The sequence below is a fragment of the Anopheles maculipalpis genome, chromosome 3RL, assembly GCF_943734695.1.
Source record: "Anopheles maculipalpis chromosome 3RL, idAnoMacuDA_375_x, whole genome shotgun sequence".
NCBI classification, from domain to species: domain Eukaryota; kingdom Metazoa; phylum Arthropoda; class Insecta; order Diptera; family Culicidae; genus Anopheles; species Anopheles maculipalpis.
Window position 1 is genome coordinate 34,358,708 of NC_064872.1, and position 23,535 is coordinate 34,382,242.

General features: G+C 43.0%; 1 protein-coding gene across 1 annotated transcript; it reads right to left on the bottom strand.

Moving 5' to 3' along the window:
* Positions 1-20,083: 20,083 nt before the first annotated feature.
* On the bottom strand, positions 20,084-21,219 carry LOC126564912 (arginase, hepatic). Its single transcript, XM_050222037.1, has one exon. The coding sequence runs from the start codon at positions 21,217-21,219 to the stop codon at positions 20,131-20,133; it is 1,089 nt and encodes a 362-aa protein (XP_050077994.1). The 3' UTR covers positions 20,084-20,130.
* Positions 21,220-23,535: the final 2,316 nt, after the last annotated feature.

Below are 23,535 nucleotides of genomic sequence, written 5' to 3' on the forward strand. Positions count from 1 at the left end.
TTACCTTCAGTTTAGGGAATGTGAAGTATCATAAGCGCCCTTTTTAACATCTTCACTCAAACATTTCCCCTAATCTTCACTATTCAAATGAAGACACTATAAGCAATTTTAAAATCCGGCAAGGCCCGCCATTTATAACATTCTTCACTTTGTTCATTAAACCGGTGGAATGTTTATTCTGCGCACGGTGAGACGGCCTGAAAAGGAATTGATACACGGCGCTCACATTTAAAAACAAGATTCGTTACAGCTTCGATTATAAGGACGTCTAGCCTGGTCTGGCTATTTATTTCCATTTTTTGACATGGAACTCGAAGTCATATTATTAAGAAAAGAATAAGTCGATAGAAAATCCTTGTAGAAAAATTGTTTATAAGTTACTTTTTTTAAACTGTTCAAATGGTTCGATAAATATTAATAACAAATGGTCGCTAGTAGTATCATTTTAGCTCAGACTATTATCAATACATTTACACAAAGTAAATAATTGTAAAAAAAGAAAGACAAAAATAAAGGAAACTAAAGAAGAAAATATTCTCAGTACTCCGATAAAAATCATTCCTAAGTTGTTTATTTTAAAATCTTGTCATCCACGAATGGAACCATTTCTGTTTTATCTTGCAAGACAACTTCTTCTTGTGTTCCTGTATAACTGCTGCTAAATACACTTTTAAGCAATATCACCTTCAAAAAATCGCACCTCCAAAATGGAAAACCACACTGTCCCGTTAATCGAACCTGTAATCATCACATCCTTACCGTTCTCATCCCATTTCACCCCAATCAGGTAAGAAACATCCCATTAGGGACCGCCCGACAACGATGTCTCAATTACCAAACGAAGCTGTCCGCGAACATGCTGTCAACCGCAGCGCTGCCTCATGATTACCCATAATTTAGCCGAAAAACCACCACCGATAAGAAGCCGCGCCAGGGTCAAACTAGGCGCGGCAGCAGTGATCTGCCCGGACTGGTGTGCACCAAGCCAATAGATCGTATCGGCGAGTAGATGCGTTCGAACGACAAACGCTTTTACTTAAATAATCGCGCCTTACACACATCCAAAGCCGTGAGGCCATCAGCCGTGGGAGGGGATGCGAAAAATAAAAACGCACGCTAAAGCTTTACGACGATAACGCACATCCATACAAAAAAAAACCCACCGACCATGTTAAAACGATTACAGCAAACGACACTCTTACACGCTGGCCGCTCGGGACGATTTGTTTTTCCTCTTCTGGCGAAAGAAAAAAGACCCTAAAACCCACACACAAACACTTCCACCACGAGTCTAAATATACCCAGCAGAAGAAAACAACTCCACGAGAGCTTTCTAATCGTCTCAAACATCTTGCCGCCGCCTTACCATTGCTTGCCATTTTCTAACGACATTTAAGGACGCGGCATTCCACCGCCAGCTTCCACCAGCGGAAACGGCTACCCGTCAATGTCAGATTCGGCTGTATGGGCGACATGAAAGCACACCGTCACCGCCACCCGTAGGCTTTAGAAATGTTTCGCGAAACGGTTAGTGGTTTGAGTGCTGTTTCCTAATTATTTCCTACCTGGGAGGTATGTTTCCATTTCCGCTTAGCTTCCCCGTCCGCTCGCACGCCAAGCTCATTTGTCGTCGGCTGCGGGTGGACGAAAACTCATCCAACCTGCAACCGTATCGCAACGGAAAAGAAAAGCGAAAGAAATTTTGTTCTTCCACACCGTCCGGCCGGCAGCATCTTGCTCGCGCTTTAGGCTGGGTTACGTTTTCCGGCCTTCCAAAAGTTCGTTCTGTTTTGTGGGATTTTATGTTTTCTTTTTCGCAATCTGTTGAAGAGTCGTTGGCCAAAGTCATTCCTTTGGTCGTTGTCGGTGCTTGTCATTAGCAGAAAACTGCCACTTGCACACTCTTGCTCAATGCTTGATATGGCGCTCGGGCTTTATGGTTTGTGTGTGTGTGTGTGTGTGTGTGTGTGTGTTTTTTTTACTCTCCGCAGTGAATTTATGTCTCAGATTTCTTACAGCAACACAATCGCCGTAGATTATTTCACTTTTTGATACATAAATGGGTTTCGGGATTTAATGAAAATGTCTTTTAACATTAACAACAAATTGATCAAGCTCGAACATACATAATTTGGGACCGTCTTGTAAAACATATTGTAATAATTCTTAAGACTTAAGGATGATGAAAAAATCAATACAACATTAAAAACTCCAAATTTGTTGCTCGTGTTGGCAGTTTCAGATACTTTTAATCTTCCATTTTCGAAGTATATGATGACTGTACACTTCATAGTTATAATTTGCTCAAAACCTTTTGTTTACGTTTCTAAATCATCGAATGCTTGAGCGTCTGTCAAAAAATATTCACAAAATAACCAAAACAGACAAACAATTAAAAAAAACTCTTGGCGCTGGATAGTTTTAACTGTGAATCTATATGAAGAGACACTCCTAACGCCTTTGATAGACGAAACCAACTAAATTGCACAATGAGCACTTATTGGAATGAAAAGCTTAAAACTGGTAGAAACTTAGCATTTTTGCTATTCAGTTATCGTCTTCTTTTTCTCGGATCGATGAAAAAGTGTAAACAAATTTGGGGTCAAGGGTTCCAGGTTATCTTTCAAATAATGAAAAACAACGCGTCGAAAAGTGACTAATTAATACATGAGGTACTAGGCGTCTCCATTTGTTGGTAGGAGCATATAATTCGATTTTATTGAAGATTTGTGAGATGATTTTTAATACAACACTATAAATTCACAGATAAATAAATATCACGATAAAATCATTATAGAAAGGTCGCACTCCTCGAAATTAAAAACAAATAACCATAATTTGTATAAATATCAATTACTTTCTTGTTTCCTATTTTTGACAATGCCTGTTCAATAAATTCTGTCGAGTCAGAAACAGGAAAACGCGAACATATTGTGCAATACATATTCTAAGATCTGTAACGAGCCCAACCCACAGCAGTATTCAGCAAAAAAAAAGTAACTGCCCTTTGTCTAGACCGAACTTTCGCTATAATGTTCTGAAAAAAAAACGGAGTATAAAATTTAATTTTAAATTACTTGCACTATTAAATTAACAGTTACTAAATTTTTCATCAATTAATGAATAGTACACGCATAAACGTAGATTAAATTATTTACATTGTTTATTGTTTAAAGCACGTTAAATATTTATCTCACCTTACTACAACACTATTCCTATCACGTACAAAAGTCATCAGAAACGTAACACGCTCAATTTTATTCGCAATGGGACGGTTGTGCGAGATATTTACCATCATCATGAAACCCTCAAACCGGACGGATGGACGGACGAACGCACCGACGTATCGGAATGAACAAATGAACTGTAGTACGCCCTTCGGCCCCGTATCTGATCCGTTTAACTTGATTATGGGGAGGTTATTTTCTGATAAAACAACTAATCGAGCACCATTTAGTGTCGACTCAAACACCCACGGTCACCCATACCACCCATACCACCCATGCCTTACAAAAATAACCCACCGAGGCTAAATGGATCGAACTAAATTAAAAATATGTAAATTGAAACCAGCCTATCTGCATGCCGGCGTTCCGGCCCAGCAGTGACCCACTCATTTGTTTTTCCTCAACTATCTGCCATCCATAGCACACCTCAATGCTAGGGTGGGATGTGGAAAACCAAGCGAACACCATATTGCCGCCAGCATGACCATCATCATTCCCATCAACTTCATCACGATGATCTCCGGCACCAACGTGCGTAACGTGCACGGACGAACATTAAAAAACCAATATCAACCAATACTCCTTTCCGCGCAGTGCGGCCGACCACAACCGCCAGCATAACAAGAGTAAAAGCAGAAAAAAACGATAAAATGTCACAAAAAAGGATAACGTACGAGAGGAAACGGGAAGTATTCCATCCACTCCATGCGATAAACCATATTTTCATTATCTCACCAAGTGTTATCAATCTACTTTTCACCTCACTAACCGGCGACTAGAAACAATACTCGGAGCATGACGCTCTATACCGGTACGCCCGATAAGGACCTCTATTCCAACACCCACACGCTAAAATGGCCTCTTGGTTTTAATGTGACCCAACTACACTTTACCCCCATCAAGTATCCTCGAACATCCGGCCCCAACCCTTTTGCTTCCCTGCTCCGATTATCCCTTCCGGGAACCGAGCCTATAACTTCCGCAAACCCTGCTGCCACCGGAAATGAATATTTCATAAATCGTTCAACCCACAACCCGGATCGCAACCAATCGTAAGGTTCCCCAATCAAAGCCCTCACTCGAAACACATCCGACCACATCCGGCACAGGCATGCACACACTGTCACACCAGTAAACACACACACACACGCCTGCGTTGTGCTCAGAGAGACTTTCCCTGGCGGTTTCTATAGCCACTCTGACATGGTTAACCACAGTAACACCCGCAATCGCTTCACCCGTGCAGGATCCTCCCATGTCCTGCTTTTTGCTAAGATTTCGAAGCTTTGAATCTTTTAAGCACTAACCGCACGAGGTGAAGGTTTCTTATCGCAACTACGTAACGCTCAGGACAAGGACGCCCAGAGCTTGGCTTTATCAAATAATTAATCTGTGTGTTTTTCGGAGATTTTTATTGCCTCTTTCCGATTGTTGGTGGCAGATAGGGTTTGCTTGCTTGGGGAACATAAGACGACATATAAAAAAAAGGATGAAACACGAAAGCAAACACTTGTGAACAACTCATTTTTTCTTGCTAATTTTTGTGCTTTTTGCGATGCAGAGTGAAGTTCGTTCTTTTAAGATAAAATATAATGTGTGTAAAATCAATTGTGATATTCGAACAAAAAAGACTGATGCTATGCTCACTGATCATTCTGTCGATCACCATCCGTCGAATCTCAACCAAGTCCGTCCGTCGAATGTCCCACAGACACATTTGTCGTGTCCTCTGAACATTTCTTGAGAATTCCAGGATCTAAGTTTGACTCATGATTTTCGATTCATTGAAAAAAATCTTTTTACAAATTTTATTACTTTATTATTTAAATTATTATTTTAGGTTTAATGACATAAGAGGACACACCGTATTGTATCATTTGATTTTTTTTAATAAATCACCCAAAACTCATTAAAATTTTGTTTTCAAATGTATTCTACAATCACGAGGAAGCGATTCTTAGTTAAAGCGCATTATATTTTAGTGTTATTAATGATACATTTTGGCGTAAATAACATTATACAACGTGGTTTTCTCGACAGGTGCGTACACAAAGGTGTCGTTCTTGCGGCAGGCAAGATTTGCTACTAAGCTGAAGCTATAAAACAGCTTCATTAGCTCCCTGCCGGATATTGTTCGCCATTAGTCGAAACGCCTTTGCATACGTTCGGGTATGCGTGCGTAAATCGGTAATCGGATATTCGGTTATTGGAAAAGCATAAAATGTGCAACAGGGCAGGTAGAACGAGCTGAACCAATGTTTATGTCGATGAATGGGAAAGATTAATTGTGGTTTCTAATTCTCTATGCAAATGTCCTGAAATACACACTACACCGAAGGCGAATACTAGACCGCACGATCCGTGTTTTATTGTGGGCTACTTGCCCAAACGACGGATCATTAGTACGCAAAGGACCACTGCTTTTGTCGATTCATTGTTAAGAAATGAAGTCGTTAGGAAAATTTGGCTTTTGCTACAGCATTATACAAGTGGAATAAATGGGAAATGGATATCTTAGTTAGCAAGTAGTTTGTTTGTAATAAAAACATAAAGTTGATTTATTTATTTATTTATATTTAATTAAGATGGTATAATGCCGCATTATCATCACCGCTTGGGATGATTTAATCATATTAACATAATGATAAGGCATTTCCTCCTTGTTCTTTGTCTTATTCTTGGCAAACTCGGTTAAAAATTAAAGTTTAATATCAATCAATTTTACCATTAAACATAGCACATCTTCAGAGCATGTAAATTACTTTTGCAATATGATATAATGCATGTTGAAGCATTAAATTAAAAATTTGTCTAGAATTTATTTAAGAAGATTATTCTAAAACAAATCAAATAAACTTTGCAAGTTACAACAATTATTTACAATATGAGAGATTTCATAGGACATTCCCAAAAATTGCACCAAAAAGTTGTTTGGTTCGATCAACCATTCAACAATTGCCCAACAATAACATTAAAGTACAACCCTCGTAAAAACCCACCTCACAGTAACCTCACTGCGAGAAACAGCCAAACCGAAACCCAACATAGCAAACATCAAAATGTCGTAAATTATAATTTAAATATGCTTTTATTATTTTCTCACTCGATTTTTTCGCACTTTATTTCCGGCCACGCTATCCTTCCTCACAGCCGTTTGACACTCTTCCACTCGGTGCTCTCCCGGCAAACCAAACCGAGTTAAATACTCTCGCCAACTCAACAGATTATTTTCCACCACAACGTACCACCGCGCTACAACCGGGGGACAATAAATCATATCGAACGCGATGTGAAGCGACGGAAAATGCAACTGGCCCGGTGCGTAATCAGCCAGGTAAATAGAAACCGCCCTGTGAGCTCACACGGCTGGGCTTGTGAAAGTGAAAAGAGAAGAGTGAGATAAAAATAAAATCCACTCATGCGAGTGCTTAAAGCGTGCGCGGAGCTAACTGGAGCCTCGTATTGCTGCAACTCGAATCGTGCGGCAATCCGATATTTGCGCCCAGCGTTCGAACGGCGTGAGGCAATGAGGAGGTGCAGCACAGCACGACCCGGGGCATGGGTGTCCGCGTGTGTCCGAGATCCGCAAGCATTCCCAATACCGGACATTCAGCGACGCGTTCCGCGTGTAGAACATAAATTCAATTAAGTACATGTGTAATTAATTGCTAATTGAAATAAAATTTAATTTTCAGGTTCATTGCGGTTTTGCATAAATCAAGACTGTGGCCGAGGTGGGTAACAACTACCACAAGAGCAAAAAAAAAAACACCGGTTCAAAATAAAAACATTCACCCAATTGTTGTTCACCGTCGAAAGTCCGCCGACTCCGATCGGTAACGCCATGGAGTTGGAATGATGGCGATTTTAAGCATCCTTTACGATGTTGCCCCATTTTGTTGTTTTTTTTTTTTTCTGGCGAAACTATTTTCCAGTTTCCTTTTCACACATGTGCATGTTTGGCGCGCACAAAACTATGACACGAGTGTGCCAAAGATACGACCTTCTTTCGGCATTAATGGAGCACATAAGTGTAGTTGCCGGTCGCATCCTTCGCATTACATCCCGTGCACATCTCTCGCATGGTAGCCTCGCTCCCCTTTTCGATAAAGGAAGCTTATTTAGAACGAAGCAACCACATTAGTCCCACCGCGTCGCGTTGGAATGCAACCGAAATGTTGGAGGCTGAAATGTGGATCGCGTATGCTAATGAGTATACCGCTGAATGTCGGATTCGTCGTGCCGGGGACGTTCATGTGGTTCGGCATTTATTCCGCTCAATGGAGCGATAGTTCGTTATCAGCCCGGGCCCGGGCTTCCGTAGGCACCATTAGCAGGATCACTAATTTCGCTGCCTCCTTTCCACGCAACCATTTATCTCGGGCACGAGGCAGAGAAACGCGTCGCTCTTGTCTACTAGTTCGGGTTGCTCGTAGAACGATGTGACCTAATTTGCTGCTTTACGAAAATTGGAAACACTGTATGGGGAGTGGTCTGATCACGAAAATGGCATGGTGAACAACATTTATTTAGCATTTACAATGTTTCATAGAAAAGATTATGGAATTTTTCGAATTGAAATACATTTAAGTGTCATTATAATAATAATTTCTATGTCTTCTTCTGTTTTCTGATGATATTTACTTCTGAATTTCATTAAACGATTTTTCAGACGATTATCGAGCCGATCCCTATTCTTGGATCCTGGAACCCTTAATAAAAACCCCAGTGTTTCTACTATAGTATCCCGGATTTATTGTTTTGGTTTCTGAATCTTTGATTTAAGATTTCGAAATTCATGCTCTCTGATCGCGGTAACCCGGGATTTGGATTTTACAGACTGACTGTCGAATAACCGGTATTCTAAATGGCACAAGAAACTGTTATAAGAAGATATCTCGTCTTGGAAAAAAGCCAACATATCTTCTTCTTCTTCTTGGCCTGCTCGGGGTTACGCACGTTGAGTAGACATGGCCAGGTCACCAATCAGTTTCCAAGAAACTCGGTCTAGGGCTGCAGTCCTCCATTCACGACTGCATCCGATCTCCGAAAGATTAAACTCCACTTGATCCAGCCAATGATCTCGCTATACTCCTCTACGCCTCGTGCCGAACGGGTCGCTGACAAGCACCTTCTTGGTGGGGCATGAGTCCGGCATACTCATCACGTGCCCCAGCCAACGTATCCTTCCGGCTTTGACTACTGTCAGGATATCAGCACCGCCAAACAGCTCAGCTAACTCGTGGTTCAATCTCCTTCGCCACACGCCCTGCTCGCACACACCACCAAAGATAGTCCTTAGCACCCGCTGTTCGAAGATGGCGAGTGCATTTGCCAAGCCTCGTACCCGTAAAGGACTACCGGACGTATCAAGGTGCGGTAAATCGTACATTTTATGTGTTGTTGGAGTCTTCTGGATCGCAGGAGTTTGTAGTGGCCGTAGTAGGCACGATTCGCCTGAACAATGCGCCTTCGGATTTCGCTGTTTACGTTGTTGCCCGAAGATACGAACGTACCAAGAAATTGGAGTGATCGGATGAAACAAAAAGGAGAGTCCGTCTCCTTGCCTCATACCACGTTGAGATTCGAACGACAGTATATTCATGCAAGGTTCTGTTGTCAGTGTATGTAGCAATACCGCCCTGATACGAGTAAGGTCCGACACCTCTTGAAGGTTAATACAACTAGCGTCTGTTGTCCTTGTTAGGGACGGATGATTGTCCTTCTGTCCTGGCATTCTACGGGACTTTAATATGCTAGGATGCGTAGGCCCTCCGACGAGACAGGGGGTTGGGAGAGATACCTCACAAGCCACCCCTAATACCACGAAGGGAATCCAACATATCTAATAACAACCAAAAGTAACTTTTTACAACGTAAATAAAACGGTCAATGCCTCGTGATCGGCCCAGCCAGCTCTCATTCTCTGAAAGCAGAAGTAGTGCATGATTAAATTTATCCATGGCAAGGAAGCATGTTTCACTAACAAATTAATAGCAACCCTTACAATAAACTTCTACGACTTACAAAAAATTTGCTACTATCCAACACATGAAATTTATGCCTTAAAATCAATATCGCTACGTGTAACCTAACGCAATAAATTGTTTATTATTTTACTTCACTTATCACCTTCGACATGATTCCCCGTACATTTGCCGCACAAGCACATCTGTCGAACTCTGCCCTGTGCTAGCACACATAGCACCACGCTGTCTGCACCTCTTTCACTACCCCGCCGGTGCCAACATCCTATGTTTTCATCCTGCCATCCCATCCGGATGGGTTTTTGAGTAAACATTAAATTTTAAGCGAACTCTCCGGTGTAAATATTTGCACAACTTCTGCACTGCAAAACTCCGTCTGCAATCGAACGATCCATCGTTGCAGGCGCCCATCGTTACGACCCCGAACGCCAAAGCTACAACCCCTGTCGTCCTTGCACGCGACCCGTAAAGTTACAAGCTTTGTGTGGTGGTACTCTCCTTCGAGAAACATCAATCATCTTTCATCATAAAAATTTCACACCACAAACACATCCCCACATACACACAGCTTCATGCCGACGTGGGCTCACTTACAGAAACACACACACACGTGCCACACAGACGTCCCGGAAGTCAGTCATCGAGTGTTCGTGCTCGGAAGCGGCGAGTGTTTCATCGAAAGTGTCAACGATAGCGTTAGTGACGAGGTTTTTCTTGCCTTCATCTGCACGTACCCTTTTGCTTCCTCACAAGTGCAAACTGGCCTGCCAAACGGAACCAGGAACCCCATTCTCGATTCATGGCCTGCACGGGACTGCGGCAGTGTGTGTGTGTGTGTGTGTGTGTGTGTGTGTGTGTGTGTGTGTGTGTTTATAACCGCTGGAATAGCTTCATTTTCTTAACGGCACGAAAGCACATCAACCCACGTGACTGGCACACTGGATCCGGAACCAAGGATGACGACGGGGCTACCAAACATTTAACAACGATAAATTACCCTTTTTATTGAGCTTGAAATTTAGCTGTCAAAATTCAGCACACACACGTAGAAAAGAAGCCAAGGAAAACCTAAACGAATAACGAAGATGATATGGGTTGAAAGAATGGGCCAATCCTTCCAACCACGAGGCAAGCCGGCCGCTGGTGAAGTTGCGCATGGTGATGCTGCTGTTGCTGATGAGATTCACTGAGCATGGCGAGAAGTACGAAACTTTGCACACCGATCTGTTTTCCCGCTGCATTTGCAGAATGCATGCCTGAACTGATACGCCGGAGACTGACCGGAAACGAGCCACCGAAGCGAAGTGAGTGAAATAAGGCATGGAAAGAAACAGTGCCAAACAAAGAAGGGAAAAACATTTCCTCCAAACGCATCCAATGGCTGGGATGGAGGATAGGATGCATATTTTTCCAATTAGGACAAACTTTTCTGCAAACCAACTGCCTCTCTCTCACTCCGGATCTCTTCTGTAACTTTTCCCACGACCTTCGTCACCGTCGTCGCAAGAAATACCGGCGAAGCCCGTTTGAAGTGGGCCGTAATTTATGAACAGATTTTTTCAATTTGTTCCACATCAATGACGTTCCGACAAGCATCATGTGGCACTGGTGGGATGGAGTGAATCATCCAAACAGAATTCACTGGCGCACACAAAAACACACATTCATCTAAAAAAAAAACAAGGAACAGATTTTCTACCAGATTTAGCCTCTTTATACCGTTTTTTTAACGAGAGAACTGCTTCATCAACTCGCTTCCCTATTATCCGTTCCGCCTAGCTTCGGGCGATTCATTAGGACATCGCTGTCCGGCAATGCCTGCGGATGTCCAGCTTCCGGTTCAGGTTATTAAACATAGTCTCGAATTGTTGGCCATGCCTTTTTTGTTCTCATAGCGCAAGGAAACAAAACGCAAGAAACGAGTACCACCCATCGATTGCGAAAGGAGAAGATGGCGAATACAAATGTTCTCGCGGCGCGTCGTAAATCTTCTTCAGCAAACTCACACCGAATGGCAGCGAATACTAAGTGTCCCTCAGTTACGGTGGATGCATAAAATTCATAAGAATATGGAGCTATTCTTTAAACCAGCAGGAGTCCCATTGTTTTGTTGGCGCTTTTCGTCTTGAAGGATGGATTCCGGGCGAGGATTTCTTTGTTAGAATCATCTGCATAGTTTTCTTTTCATCGGCAAACCTATTAAGTGGGATTGATCGATCTTGGAAATGTAAAAACTATTCAGCGTTTTCTTTTTATGGTGACACGGAAAAATGGGAAAAAATTTACTAATTAAAAAGTTTTTTTATTTCATCTAGTTCACTTTTCATACTTTTGGAAGAAGACTTCATTAATGTTTGCCTTGACGAAATAGACAAACTTTTTATAACAATCAAAATAAATTATGTGTAGGTATAAATTTATTTATTTATTTATTTATTTATTTATAATTAATAATGACGGTCCAGTGCCGTATTGTCAACACCGCTTGTGTTGAGTAAATTTTATAATCATATTGATAAGGCATTTCCTCCTTATTCTTTGCCTTATCCCGGGCATACTCGGTTATGGTGATGATGATGGTGATGATGATGGTTATGATGATGATGATGATGTATTCGTGGCTGATGGTCCGGTTCTATTGCGGTGGCTATTGTAATGATGGTGGTTGGTTGCATCCGAATTCCGGCTATTGTGGTGTTGTGGCTGATCTATTGTTGATCATTTTGCTATGGTCTGGACTGTAACGAACAAATAAACATCGTTAAGACAGCACGAACATTTATTTGACTGTGTACAGTGCTCTCCAGTGCATTCCAGCAATGACATTCCAAGCTCAATCTAGTCAACGTCCAATCAAAGGATGATCGACAAGCTCTATCCCGCAGCAGCGAAAGCGACTTCACTACTCCCGAGACTGAGCCCGCCAAACACCCCGAACCCGACGCCAACGCTGTCAAACTCAATGTGCCAGGTATAAATTTAGTTAACGTATTAAATTTTAGTTGATTCTTACACTTACATTATATTCATTCTTTCACTTCGCTACGACAATTAACGGATATTTCAGACATTATTTACTTATTTTTTTATTAATTATAACGGCGCAACGATGTATCGTCAAAGAAATGGCCTTAAGTGTTGTAAACAGAAATAACTGTAGTTTTAAGATCTTTCTGATCAATCAAGACGATCAACTGCTATTTTGTTTTGATAAAATACTGGTTTGATACGGTTCTCGGATTGAGGATTGAAAAGAAACATCTTTTGATCGCTGTTGTTGCTGAGAGGTCCGGTGGAAGTTGATCGTCGACTGTCTAGCAGTTTCAAGCATGGATTAAGAAATTGATACAGCGGCCCCAGCTGGCTGCTAAAAAACGAGACACGACTTCTTTTGCTTTTCTATTTTATTAGTGATGACTTTAGTTAATGGAAGAAAACCCAAAAGTCTGCTTTTATCACACTCTTGTGTTCGTTCCGAATCGTTGTTCTCACTTTTTTATTCGCGACGATCCCAGGGCAGGATCGTCCTGGCCTTTTCTGATTCTTCTTTCTCTCCTTTTCTTTTATTCGCCTTCTAACTGGCAGGGTGTTGGGAACCTTATCAAAGTTTCCAACACTGGCTTAGACACAAAGATCTAATAGATGGGGATAGATACCCTGACTCGTGAGGCTCCTGCTTGTGGTTAGAGGCTCCTGTTCGTGGTGAGAAAAAGACATCCCCATCCCCCTCCATCCAGTTCATGAACACTTTCATTTGATCCTTTTTGCAGGAGCCGCTGCGGACGAGCTCCCCATTTGAAGCAGAGGTGATTCGCTAACGACAGCGAAGAGTGAGTGACCAAACGAGTGATCGTGCAGAGTCAACCAGCGGAGGGGGACGCTTGAACCAAAGGCGAAAGGTTTAACATGGTGTATTATAACTAAAAAAATTTGAAATTAGCAACAAACAACAACAAACCTTGGCGATATTCCTAAAGGGTTATGCCACCGGGAAGGTGAGCAGGACTTTAAACAAAAAGAATAAAAAATTCAGTCTTCCGAATGAGCCTTTTTATCTATAATTAATGTGTTTACTGGTAAACCTCAAAATAATTCAAGTGCATCTATACAAAATAAACATCATACAAAAGACGATGGACAGCTGGAGTAGAACGCCAAAACAAACAAAACTGTCGAATCAAACTTGTAACAAAAAGAGTCCAAACGGTACTCCATTACCAAGCTTCAAAGGTCTAGAGATGATCGTTTTCAATATTCCCTTGACAAATTTCCATCGTGACACCCAGCTCGGTGAAGTCCCCGTAACAATTCATTTGATGTTTGATATTTCTATTTTTACCGTAAACCATTTCTCACGCTTGACATTTCGTGCCTACGCAATAATCGTGCCATATCGTTTCCATTACATCGCAATATCACAAACAGTGTTGTGAAATGATCCCCACGAACGCCCACAACCATTCATATCGATGATAAATGTTCTGTCAATACAGGCGAAAGCACTTATTCAGTTACTTATTCGAACTTTTGTTTGTTGAGTTTTTGTTTGTTGCTTTGGAATACAAAACATTACAATAACAAAACTTAAAAGCCCCCCCATGTCAATGACGAAGGTCACAGCATCTACAACAACACACATCTTTTCATTACGGATGTCACTTGATTCGTAAGCTCCAGTGACCAGCATCCTCCGGCCATCGATTTCCTGCCCACGCATTCCCTCATGGCCAGCGGTGAGTAGAAACAAAAGTGGAAAACAAAAAATCCATCTACCAAACAATCCAATCCTCAAAGACAGTTCTCGTTTGCCACTGTTTATCTATATTGAAAGCAAACACGGCTATTCCATTAATCTCCAACAGACCGCTATCAATTATATGATAAATTATTCATAAACAATGAAATGCCGCCTGCCATGGTTGGTGGAGCGAGCAAGCCAACTGACCGAGTGCAAACTTACGAAGCCAGAACTTCCTGGCCACATACGTAGAAAAGCTCCCCCAGTTCTTGAACCGACCGTCCCACAGCGATAGAAATGGGAAAGAATATAAAACCGTCATGTCTTTTCCAGCCTCTGGACCACAATGGTGTATGATTACGACGAGTTGGCCTAAAAACGAATGATAACTGAAGCAACTCCTGGATAATGAGCTCGATTTGTAAACTTGGCGAACAACTCCCGACGCCCACCCCCGGAACGGGATCGTTCAATCGTTGTGCTTAAGGTACGGCTACCGGATACTGCCAACGAAAAGGGAAAGCGACCGGATACTGTGTAGCCAGCTTTTCCATGGAAATGAACCAGAAATGAAAAAAATATTTATTAGCATTTCACGGCACCGCTCCGTACCGAGCTCCGTTCGAATGACATTAGGCCAACCTGAGAGGCGATTTCATTTTATTTCGATTTTCCTCCAACACGAAAGAAACCCCGTGCTGTGAAGGTGATATGGAAAGAAAAAAAATTAAACCATCCCCAAACGTAGGCATATAATTTCATTCCATCAAATGAATTTCGTTTGCAAAACGAGCGAAAATGGTTTACCTACTACGAAAGCAAGCATAAGGTACGGCGCAGACCTGGCGGTAAAGGAGAGCGTGGCAAAACCGCATGAAGTTGTGATTGACGAAGAAAAGCACTCGATGAAAGTGAGTTCCACCGAAGAGGTATCAAAAATTAAACGACCAAAAACCGTTCCGGCTGCAGTACGGTTAGTGTACCAGCTGCTTACTGTGCCATTTGTGCCTTCTGCTCAGGAGAAACTTTCCATTCCGTTATGGAGGGTTCGAGTGTATGAAATGCTGAAAAGGTCATTCCGGTCCAGCCCACTTAATGGAGAGCAGCAGGCGGATGAAATATGCAACGAAAACACATAGGAAAATGAAAAGCGAAATCAAACGAAAATGCATATCAACGTTATTATTATTGACTTTGCTGAATGAGAATTTTCGGTATGCTTCAATAATAATCATGCTAACATTAACGTGTAATGGCACCAATCAAACAATGTACATTACTTGAACATGTTTGAATGTTTTGATAAGTGAGGTTTTGATGGTATTGTTTTATGTTGTTTTTTTCCGTTGGTTTTGATGTTTTAAAGTACAGTTTAATGATGCTTAAACTTTAGTTAAATTAAAAGTGATTATAAAAATAGATTTTTCGTTCAACAATTCAAAATGTGCTTTTTTCTTAAATGGTTTTTTTATTAGGCCAAATGAAGGTCGAAGTAATCCCCTTCCGAAGCAATACACCTCTTCCACCTCTTTTCTCACTCCTCCAAACAGGTTGAAAACGCGGATACGGGGATGTCCTTTAGTTTCACCGTCGCTGCGACTTCTATCTCCTCGATAGTGTCGAAACGGTGTCCCCGAAGCGGCCGCTTTAGCTTGTTGAACAACCAGCTGTCGGCTGGTGCCAAATCTGGCCAAATCAGCCGACCGTGCCGCGGTTGCGGAACAATATGGGTGCCAGTTGTTGTGAAAAACTCAAAAATGATGGCCGTATGGGAGCCACTTTCGCCGGATGGAAGTCCGAAAGGTCTCGTATCGTCAACCGACGATTGTTGACCACCAAATCCTTGATTTGGGCAACGTAGGCGTCGTCGGTCGAGATGGGTGGTCTCCCCGAACGATCCTCGTCTTTAACCTTCTCACGATTTTAGTGCTTCTCAATTATGCTGTAAGTAAGATTGTAGTAAGAGCTCAACCCATTCAACCTCTTGCTACAAGCTTCCCCATTCCCAACCATTGACAGGCGCTATTAGTACTGGGTGTGCTGGATTACAAATACGGTTCCGGCCGGTTCCACCTCTTATGATTCCCAGTTCTGATTCCATAGAAATGTAAACGACGGTTTCATCCAAAACTTGTCGAAACAGTCGGAATCATATCCACTGAACGAAATCGTACGGAAACATAGGAACCGAAAGAATCATCGAAACCATCAGAACCGCCGGAATCATAGGAATTGTACGGAATCGTCCGGAGCTGTCAGTCCCCTAAGTATGCGCCCGGCTCCAACAGAAGTGTGTAGATGAACTGTACTACAAGTGTCAGTGCTTTATTTTTAAAGACCCTTTCGGTTCAAACGGTTGCGAACAGTTACAACAATTACAACGGTTTTACGATTCCGGATCGCTTCTACCTGTCGGAACTTTTTCCAATTTTGTGTGGTATCGTTGGGAGCCAATTCCAATATTATACTATTTGCCCCACCTTTAAGTGGTAAAAAAACAAGATAACAATACAATCGCACGGTAAACCTTACAGAATACCGCAAGAGTCAGCTTTCAGGGTTTGAAAACCTTCAACTCTTCTTCACAGCGTTTCACAGCGTTCGTGAACAAACGCGGCTGATTATATTTAATGTGATTATATAATGTAAACACCGCTTTAAATCCGAATACCAGTCTCCAATTTAGACACATCCGAATCTGAGATCTGAATTTTTTTTGGATCCCAATCCTTGAAGGATCCTAGTCTCGAAGGATCCCAATCCTGCAGGATCCGAATCCGGACGCTTGTGTTGGATCCCAATCCGGACTCGGAATCTAGGCAATGCAAGGAAGGATCGCCGGATTGGTCCGAGGAAGGATCGAATCCCAAAATCCGATCCGGATCCCATTGCCCAACACTAGTTTGTTGTCCAGGTGTATTGGTTAAATTTTACTTACGAAATATTCAACTTTTTTCAGGAAAGAATATGGTAGGTGATACTTTAAAATGTCTTCTTTTTACAAGTTGTATTATTTGATAACAAGCGTCGAAAGAAAACATATTGGATAAATAATAATTTACAATGTACAATTGACAGCGCATGTAACGCTCAAATTTCCTATAAACACTAACTCTAATAAAAAATCTAAAGCAAAAAAAAATTAACCACTTTCCCTGCTCTTAACTCTCTTGTTTAGGTAATGAGCAATGGAATGATAGCTACATTACTTTTATTACTCATTTTTCTCTGAAAAAACACCATCCATTTGTACCCTTTCTGTGATAAAATACTTCCAAGAAGCTAAATCCAAACTTCATACCGCCGTCGCCCGTATGGACCCGTTGATAAATGGTTGACCATAAACAAGTAAATGATATCGGTTTGCGAGATGTCATTTCTTTCTACCCACTAACCAACTTACCTCGTTTTTCCCGAACACTTTCTTGCGTCTCTGCTGACTCAAGATACCAAACGATATCATACCTTGACAACCGCCATCCCAGAAGAATGCTCACCGAATCCTACACCCAAACATGCTCCTTGATGATGGTAGGTGACAGACCAATGCAGGAACGTTGTTATGTCGCCGCCAAGCATCGGGTACCCTTTCACTGCTTGGCTCCATCAACCTCACCGTCAGCGATACGGGTGACTGGAGCACTCCGTTTGCGTGAAGATAATTAATTATTATGACGAGAGATTACACTTGTAATGAGTTTTGACCTTTTTTTCTCTCGCTCGCACGCCTCCTTTTGTGTACATTGTGTGCCTGAACCTGAACGAACATTTTACTCCTTCCCAGAAGACACCCAGAGACACCACCAAATGGCCAACTTTCTGACGATAATATGCTTGTTTTGTGGTTGTCACTGTCCCACATCGTCACCCACTGACAGTGGAACTAGCATCCGGTGTGCAGCACACAAACCACAGCCTCTGCGTGGCAGCCAGCTGGCAGTAACACAGAACCTTCATTTTCCATCACCTGCCGGAAAGGTCATACTCATCAACCTTAACCCATTCTTCTGACCCACCCCGAAGAAGCACTCATTGTTCTACGAGCCTTCTAATGAAGAGTCATTTTAAGGATAGTGCAAGGTGAAAAGTGACTTTCTTCACAACATCCGTCCAATCCATTGTGTTCCGTAAAGCCCAACCAGGGTATTCTCAGTTGGGAAAGAGCTCTGAAAAAAACGGGGATTTGTGAGCGTAAGCCAACCCAATCGAAGACAATGCCAGACGAGAAAGCGATCGCATTAAAATTGTGTTTGTTTTTTCCAAGGACAAAAACTACAGCTCCATTTAGCACTCTGATGGTTGCTGATGGGCTGTGCTAAGCATAAATTATGGCACCGAAATGTAGAAATATAAACTAAAGACCTGGATGCTGGTCTGGTACTCGATGTAAAATAAAGTCATTTTTAGCAGACGGTGACGCCGAAAGACGCAAGCTCCTCTGAAAGTCTTCCTTTTGGTACTGAAAACCTCACACAACGATTCGACGGCTTCCAAGGAACGTTGGGGGAAAAACGTTGCGACAAGGGCAATAATAAATCTTGTACGACCTCTTTCGAATGGAAAATGGTGTCGCTCATGCTGCCCGGTACCAGAAAATAGCAACAAAAGAAGTCATCATAAACACACACACACACACACACCGTCAGTTTCCACCACACACTTCTTACCAATTTCGCTACAGACCGAATGCTTTGGCCATTTAACGATTAGTGTGAAAACAAGAAAAACATCTCAACATTGCCAAATTCCAACATATCCGTGTGCAACCATAAAACTGCACATACGTCTGCCCACACGTATCGCACAGTGTTTTTCGTGAAACATTGTCCCCAAATTGAGCATGCACCCAGTAATATATCCATTTGCTACGTTTGAAAAGAGAAAACAAAAACACCTTTCAATGGAAGCTTTCAAATTGGATTTTACCCGCAACACCACTTCCTTCCCAGTGGAACAATGTTACCCTCCGACGAACCTCTCCCGGGACAACATCTTCCATCGAACAGACCACCCCACCGGAGAACAGCAATAAAAGTCTAAATTCTAATTTGGCAACACATATCGTACGTGCACACACACACACATTCTCTCAAAAACTAGACTTACCAACCCCGCAATCCGCCGAAGGACCGTGCGGCAAGTGGAGGTCAGAAACCGCAGCATTCATACACAACCCTTACACAGACGGGACTGACCGTGTCCGGGCGTGCTGGGCGTGAGGAAACATTAAATAATACTCTCAATGTTTTCCGTCCTGCACCATCTCGGGCTCGAGCAGGAAATCATAAATTACCTTTTATCAAGTGCGTCCAGACGGCTCGGTTAGGTTTCGCTTTGTTTCGGTTTTGGTTTGCCGGAACCGGCAAACACAAAACCACAACTAGCACAGGTACTTCCCGCAAAGCGGTCCTGCTCGCAACGCATCGTTCGCCCGAGCTCCCGAGTGTGTCTTTTCGGTTTCCAAAACCAACCAACTTCTCCCCGAAATGCTGCTGGATCGTTCCAGGGTTGTCTTTTGCCCACTGCTTGCATCAAACATCAATGCATTTGAGGAAGTTCAATGCATGCAAACGATCTCTCTCGCTCTAACTCACTCCAATCGTTTGAAGTTGAAGAATGAATATCGACTACTCGAAATCGAATGGAAATATAGACCTCAAGCAAAACCTTAAGCCCGTAACAGTGTGGAATGTTCGATTAATAACACTTTCGTACCCAACGCACTAACTTCCAATCTCAACCCGTTTGCTCTCGCAGTATTTAGTGTTTTTTTTTTTTTAGAAATTTATGTCCTGAGTCAGAGAAATTTCAGAAAGCTTTGGAAAGGTTCGTTACGCCCTTGCGTAGCTACAAAATGATCCACCATTGAACCGGTTGCACGTACTGACCAAAACCTCCAAGCCACACGAATTAATACCCATCCCCGTACAGTTGGTAAAGTTGGTCCGACAAACCGCTTCCGACAGAGTGCTCGTGTTTGACGATCAGAACCGCAACAATTAGTTTCTTCCATCCGTTCTGTGTGGTAGTTGCATGTAGTTTTCTTTACTAAGACTTTACGAACGTTCCGGCCCGAACATGAAATGGCACACATAAAGCAAAGTGTATTTAGTTGCTCACACAAGCAATACGAAAAAAGGGTTTATGGCAGTTTATGGGGTATTTTGGTTACACTTCATCACTTTTGTATCAGATCCAGCGTATCGGCGATGTCACCCTTTCGGCTATGGCCACATGCAGCTACCAGCAAATGTACGGCCGCTTCCACCGTGCGCCGTACATCCTCCGGTGTTCCGATGGCCGGATTTACCTCCACCAGGTCGACCGCTGCCAGCCGTCCCGTGCCGTACGCTTCCTCCATGATGTAGATGCCCTCGCGTAACGTTAACCCACCACGCACACTCGTGCCCGTGCTGGGAGCTTCCAGTACATCCAGCGAATCGATGTCGTAACTCACGTGCAAGCTACGCTGCCCTTCCGGATCGATACGCTCCAGCGCCATACGCATCACCTCACGTATGCCGTACTTCTCCACCTCACGCATACCGAACGCATTGATGCCGAACTTCTCGATGATCGCCCGCTCGTACGGATCCACCGACCGTAATCCAATGTAGGCGAGATTCTTGATGGAGATAATCGGTTCCTGCCAGTCCATGCCCGGTATGTACGGCCAGTAATCACACAGCTCACGGGCAAGCAACGCTACCGGCATGCCGTGAATGTTTCCCGATGGTGAGGTTGAGTTCGTATTCAAATCCGCATGAGCATCCACCCAAATCACGGCCACATCTTTGCTGTGATGCAGATGCCCATCGATAGAGCCGATCGCGATCGCATGATCTCCACCGAGCGTAATACACAACCGATCGTCATCGAGCACTTCCGTCACCTGGTGGGACAAATTGCGACTACAGCTAGCTACATGTTCCAGCTTCTTCATGTTGCCCACTTTGCGCCCATTGAAGTTGAGTGCCTCGTACTGGATGTCACCGTAATCCTTTATATTCAGCTTGGGCGATATCTCCTGGATGTGATCAATCAGGCCAGCATCTCGGATCGCTTTCGGGCCCAGCCCAACACCCTTCTTTCGCTGCCCCTTATCGAACGGCACACCAACGATCCCGATTCGCTCGTAGTTGATCTTCTTGGGTTGGACCGTCGCAAAAGATGGATCCTTCGGTGCGGTACAGTAACTGCTTACAGATGTACCGATGGTGGCACCGGTTCGGCTCACCAACCTGGCCAATGCTATCCGTGGCAACATTTTCTACTTTTTTGCTATTTATATGCTTAACGGAAAGCAGACAGCACTCGCGATGGCTTCGAACAGACTGCGGCAACATGGACGGTTGAAGGCCTCGACATCACCCGAAAACCGTCCACTGATCGTGAACTCGTAATCACGTCAACGCGATAACCTTGCCCTTGAGCAAGCAAACCTCCCGGCGGCGCTTATCTCCCGTTTCGAGATTGATACTGGCTACCAATGGGCTCGTTTGCTATTTTGTTTGTGACTGTCACTTTCACTTCGTGTGAACGACGAGGAAGTGTGACCCGGCAAACGAACGCCTAAGCTCATCAAAAATAGTTGCTTTGCGTGTGAGATAGAGCGTGCCGAGCAGAAATGTTTTACTCGATCAGTGACGACACCGTGTGTTTTGATTTGAATTGTGTGTACGATTATTTTAGAGATTGTCTTGTAGACCTTTTTAACCGTGCGACTAACATGGTATTTTGGATTGCGTTTTAAAATTCCAGTTCATGACCTAGGGAAGTAGTTTTTTGATTATTAATCTTTATTAAAATTTATTCTAACAGTCATTAAACCTTATTCAAATTTTGCGTCAGTCTTCGCTTTTCCAGATCATTTAAGCATCAAAAAATGTTCACACAACACAGTACAATTTCACCACGAAACATTGTGCAACCGATGTCGGTGTTCAATCTGCATCCCATACTTTTATAATTCAACAGATGCTTACGTGGAAAGACAAAACATTTCATCGACTAGAAATATTCCCAACGGGTGCTCATCATCACTCACTTCGAACTGAAATCGGTCGTACCGGCTTCCGGCTCTTAACAGATCATTTATATTTCAAACAGAACATGACACTACAACATCTACATGCCTCATTCATTTTCAGAGCGGTACAAATCCCGTCCCAATGCACGCCGGGTGGATTAATCAACCAAACACATACACAACCAGCCACTATTTCACAGAGCAACAAACCAAAACTGGAGACATACACGGAAAACTAAAGCTCAGTAAGGAGTATCCACCTCTCCTGTTCCACAGAAGGAAGAAGCTTGTGCCACCATCAAACGAATTCCATCCTGTCTCGAGCACTCGAAAAACAGCACGCGAGCATTCGTCTGTCAATCGCGCGTAGCACTAAATAAGACGCAGCCGTGAAGGCGTCTAATTAAAATTGATTTCCATTATAATTAGTTCTAATTAAGCTGTACCAACAAAAACAAGTTTCACCTACCGTGCGGGTGAAAATTCGTCGTAAGGCGGTGGTTTACGGAGTGATTTTTCTTCCACTCGCTCGAGTAATCGAGGTCGTTTTAGTCGCTTCGCAGACGAAACGACAGTCGTACGCCGCCAGCGGCTGAAGACTGCATCTTCAGCTACGTTGACTAATGTTAGAGCACAGCCGGGTGTACTCTTGCGTGCGTTTCCTCGGAATCTTTAGTAGCAGCAGTAACGAGAAAAAAGGGTAAGGACACTACGTTCATTTACTAGCAAGCAGTTCCCGGTAGCTGTCTTGGGAGGTTTGAGATGAGGGCTTTGAGAGCAACAGAACGCAAGTGCTGCCTGTCTTCCAGTCGATGTGTCAGACGGTTTGGGTTGATTATTGACGGAACACTAAGCATGGATTGTTCGGAATGGGTAGCTTTTGTGGGGCAAACAGTTGCCCTCGACAGCCCCGTACTGCTATCGACCGTTAATGATTTCTATCAGTTCGCTCGGCACACTCAGCGTTTGGTGATGTTACAAATGAAGTGCAAATAGGAGAAACCTTTCTTCATTTCCTGTGAATGGTTTCGCTTAAAGAGTGTCCATGAGTGGCAGCATTCGTGAGTACCCTATTGCTATCCCAACTGAGGTTAAACCATTAATTAAAACACTCGTTCAGAATACAATTTAATCTCAACGGGTACACAGCACCATTGTTCACGCTAACGCACAATCATCACGCTGTTTTTAAGGGTTTCTTGTTTTAATCCACTTTTTTAGTGTCCCATTCACTCAAAAACGGTTTCAAATTCAAACCCAGTCTCAAGTGCTCCTCCCATTCATGTGTTTCGTTCGGCAAAAGAAATATACGGTGGACGCCGTGTTGAATTTCCCACAGCGTACAGCCGGGTTCCTTCAGATGAGTTGATGATGGTGAGCATTACGCGAATGATGAAAATATGATTATCATTTTAATTTAATCTTCCCACTCATGTGTACACATACCACCACACGCTTAAACGCATTAACCAGCCTGTACGGATCGGCGCCACCACGATGATCCTTCGTGCTCGGGAATGAAGCGACGAGAAATGCCATATTGTTTTGCTTTTC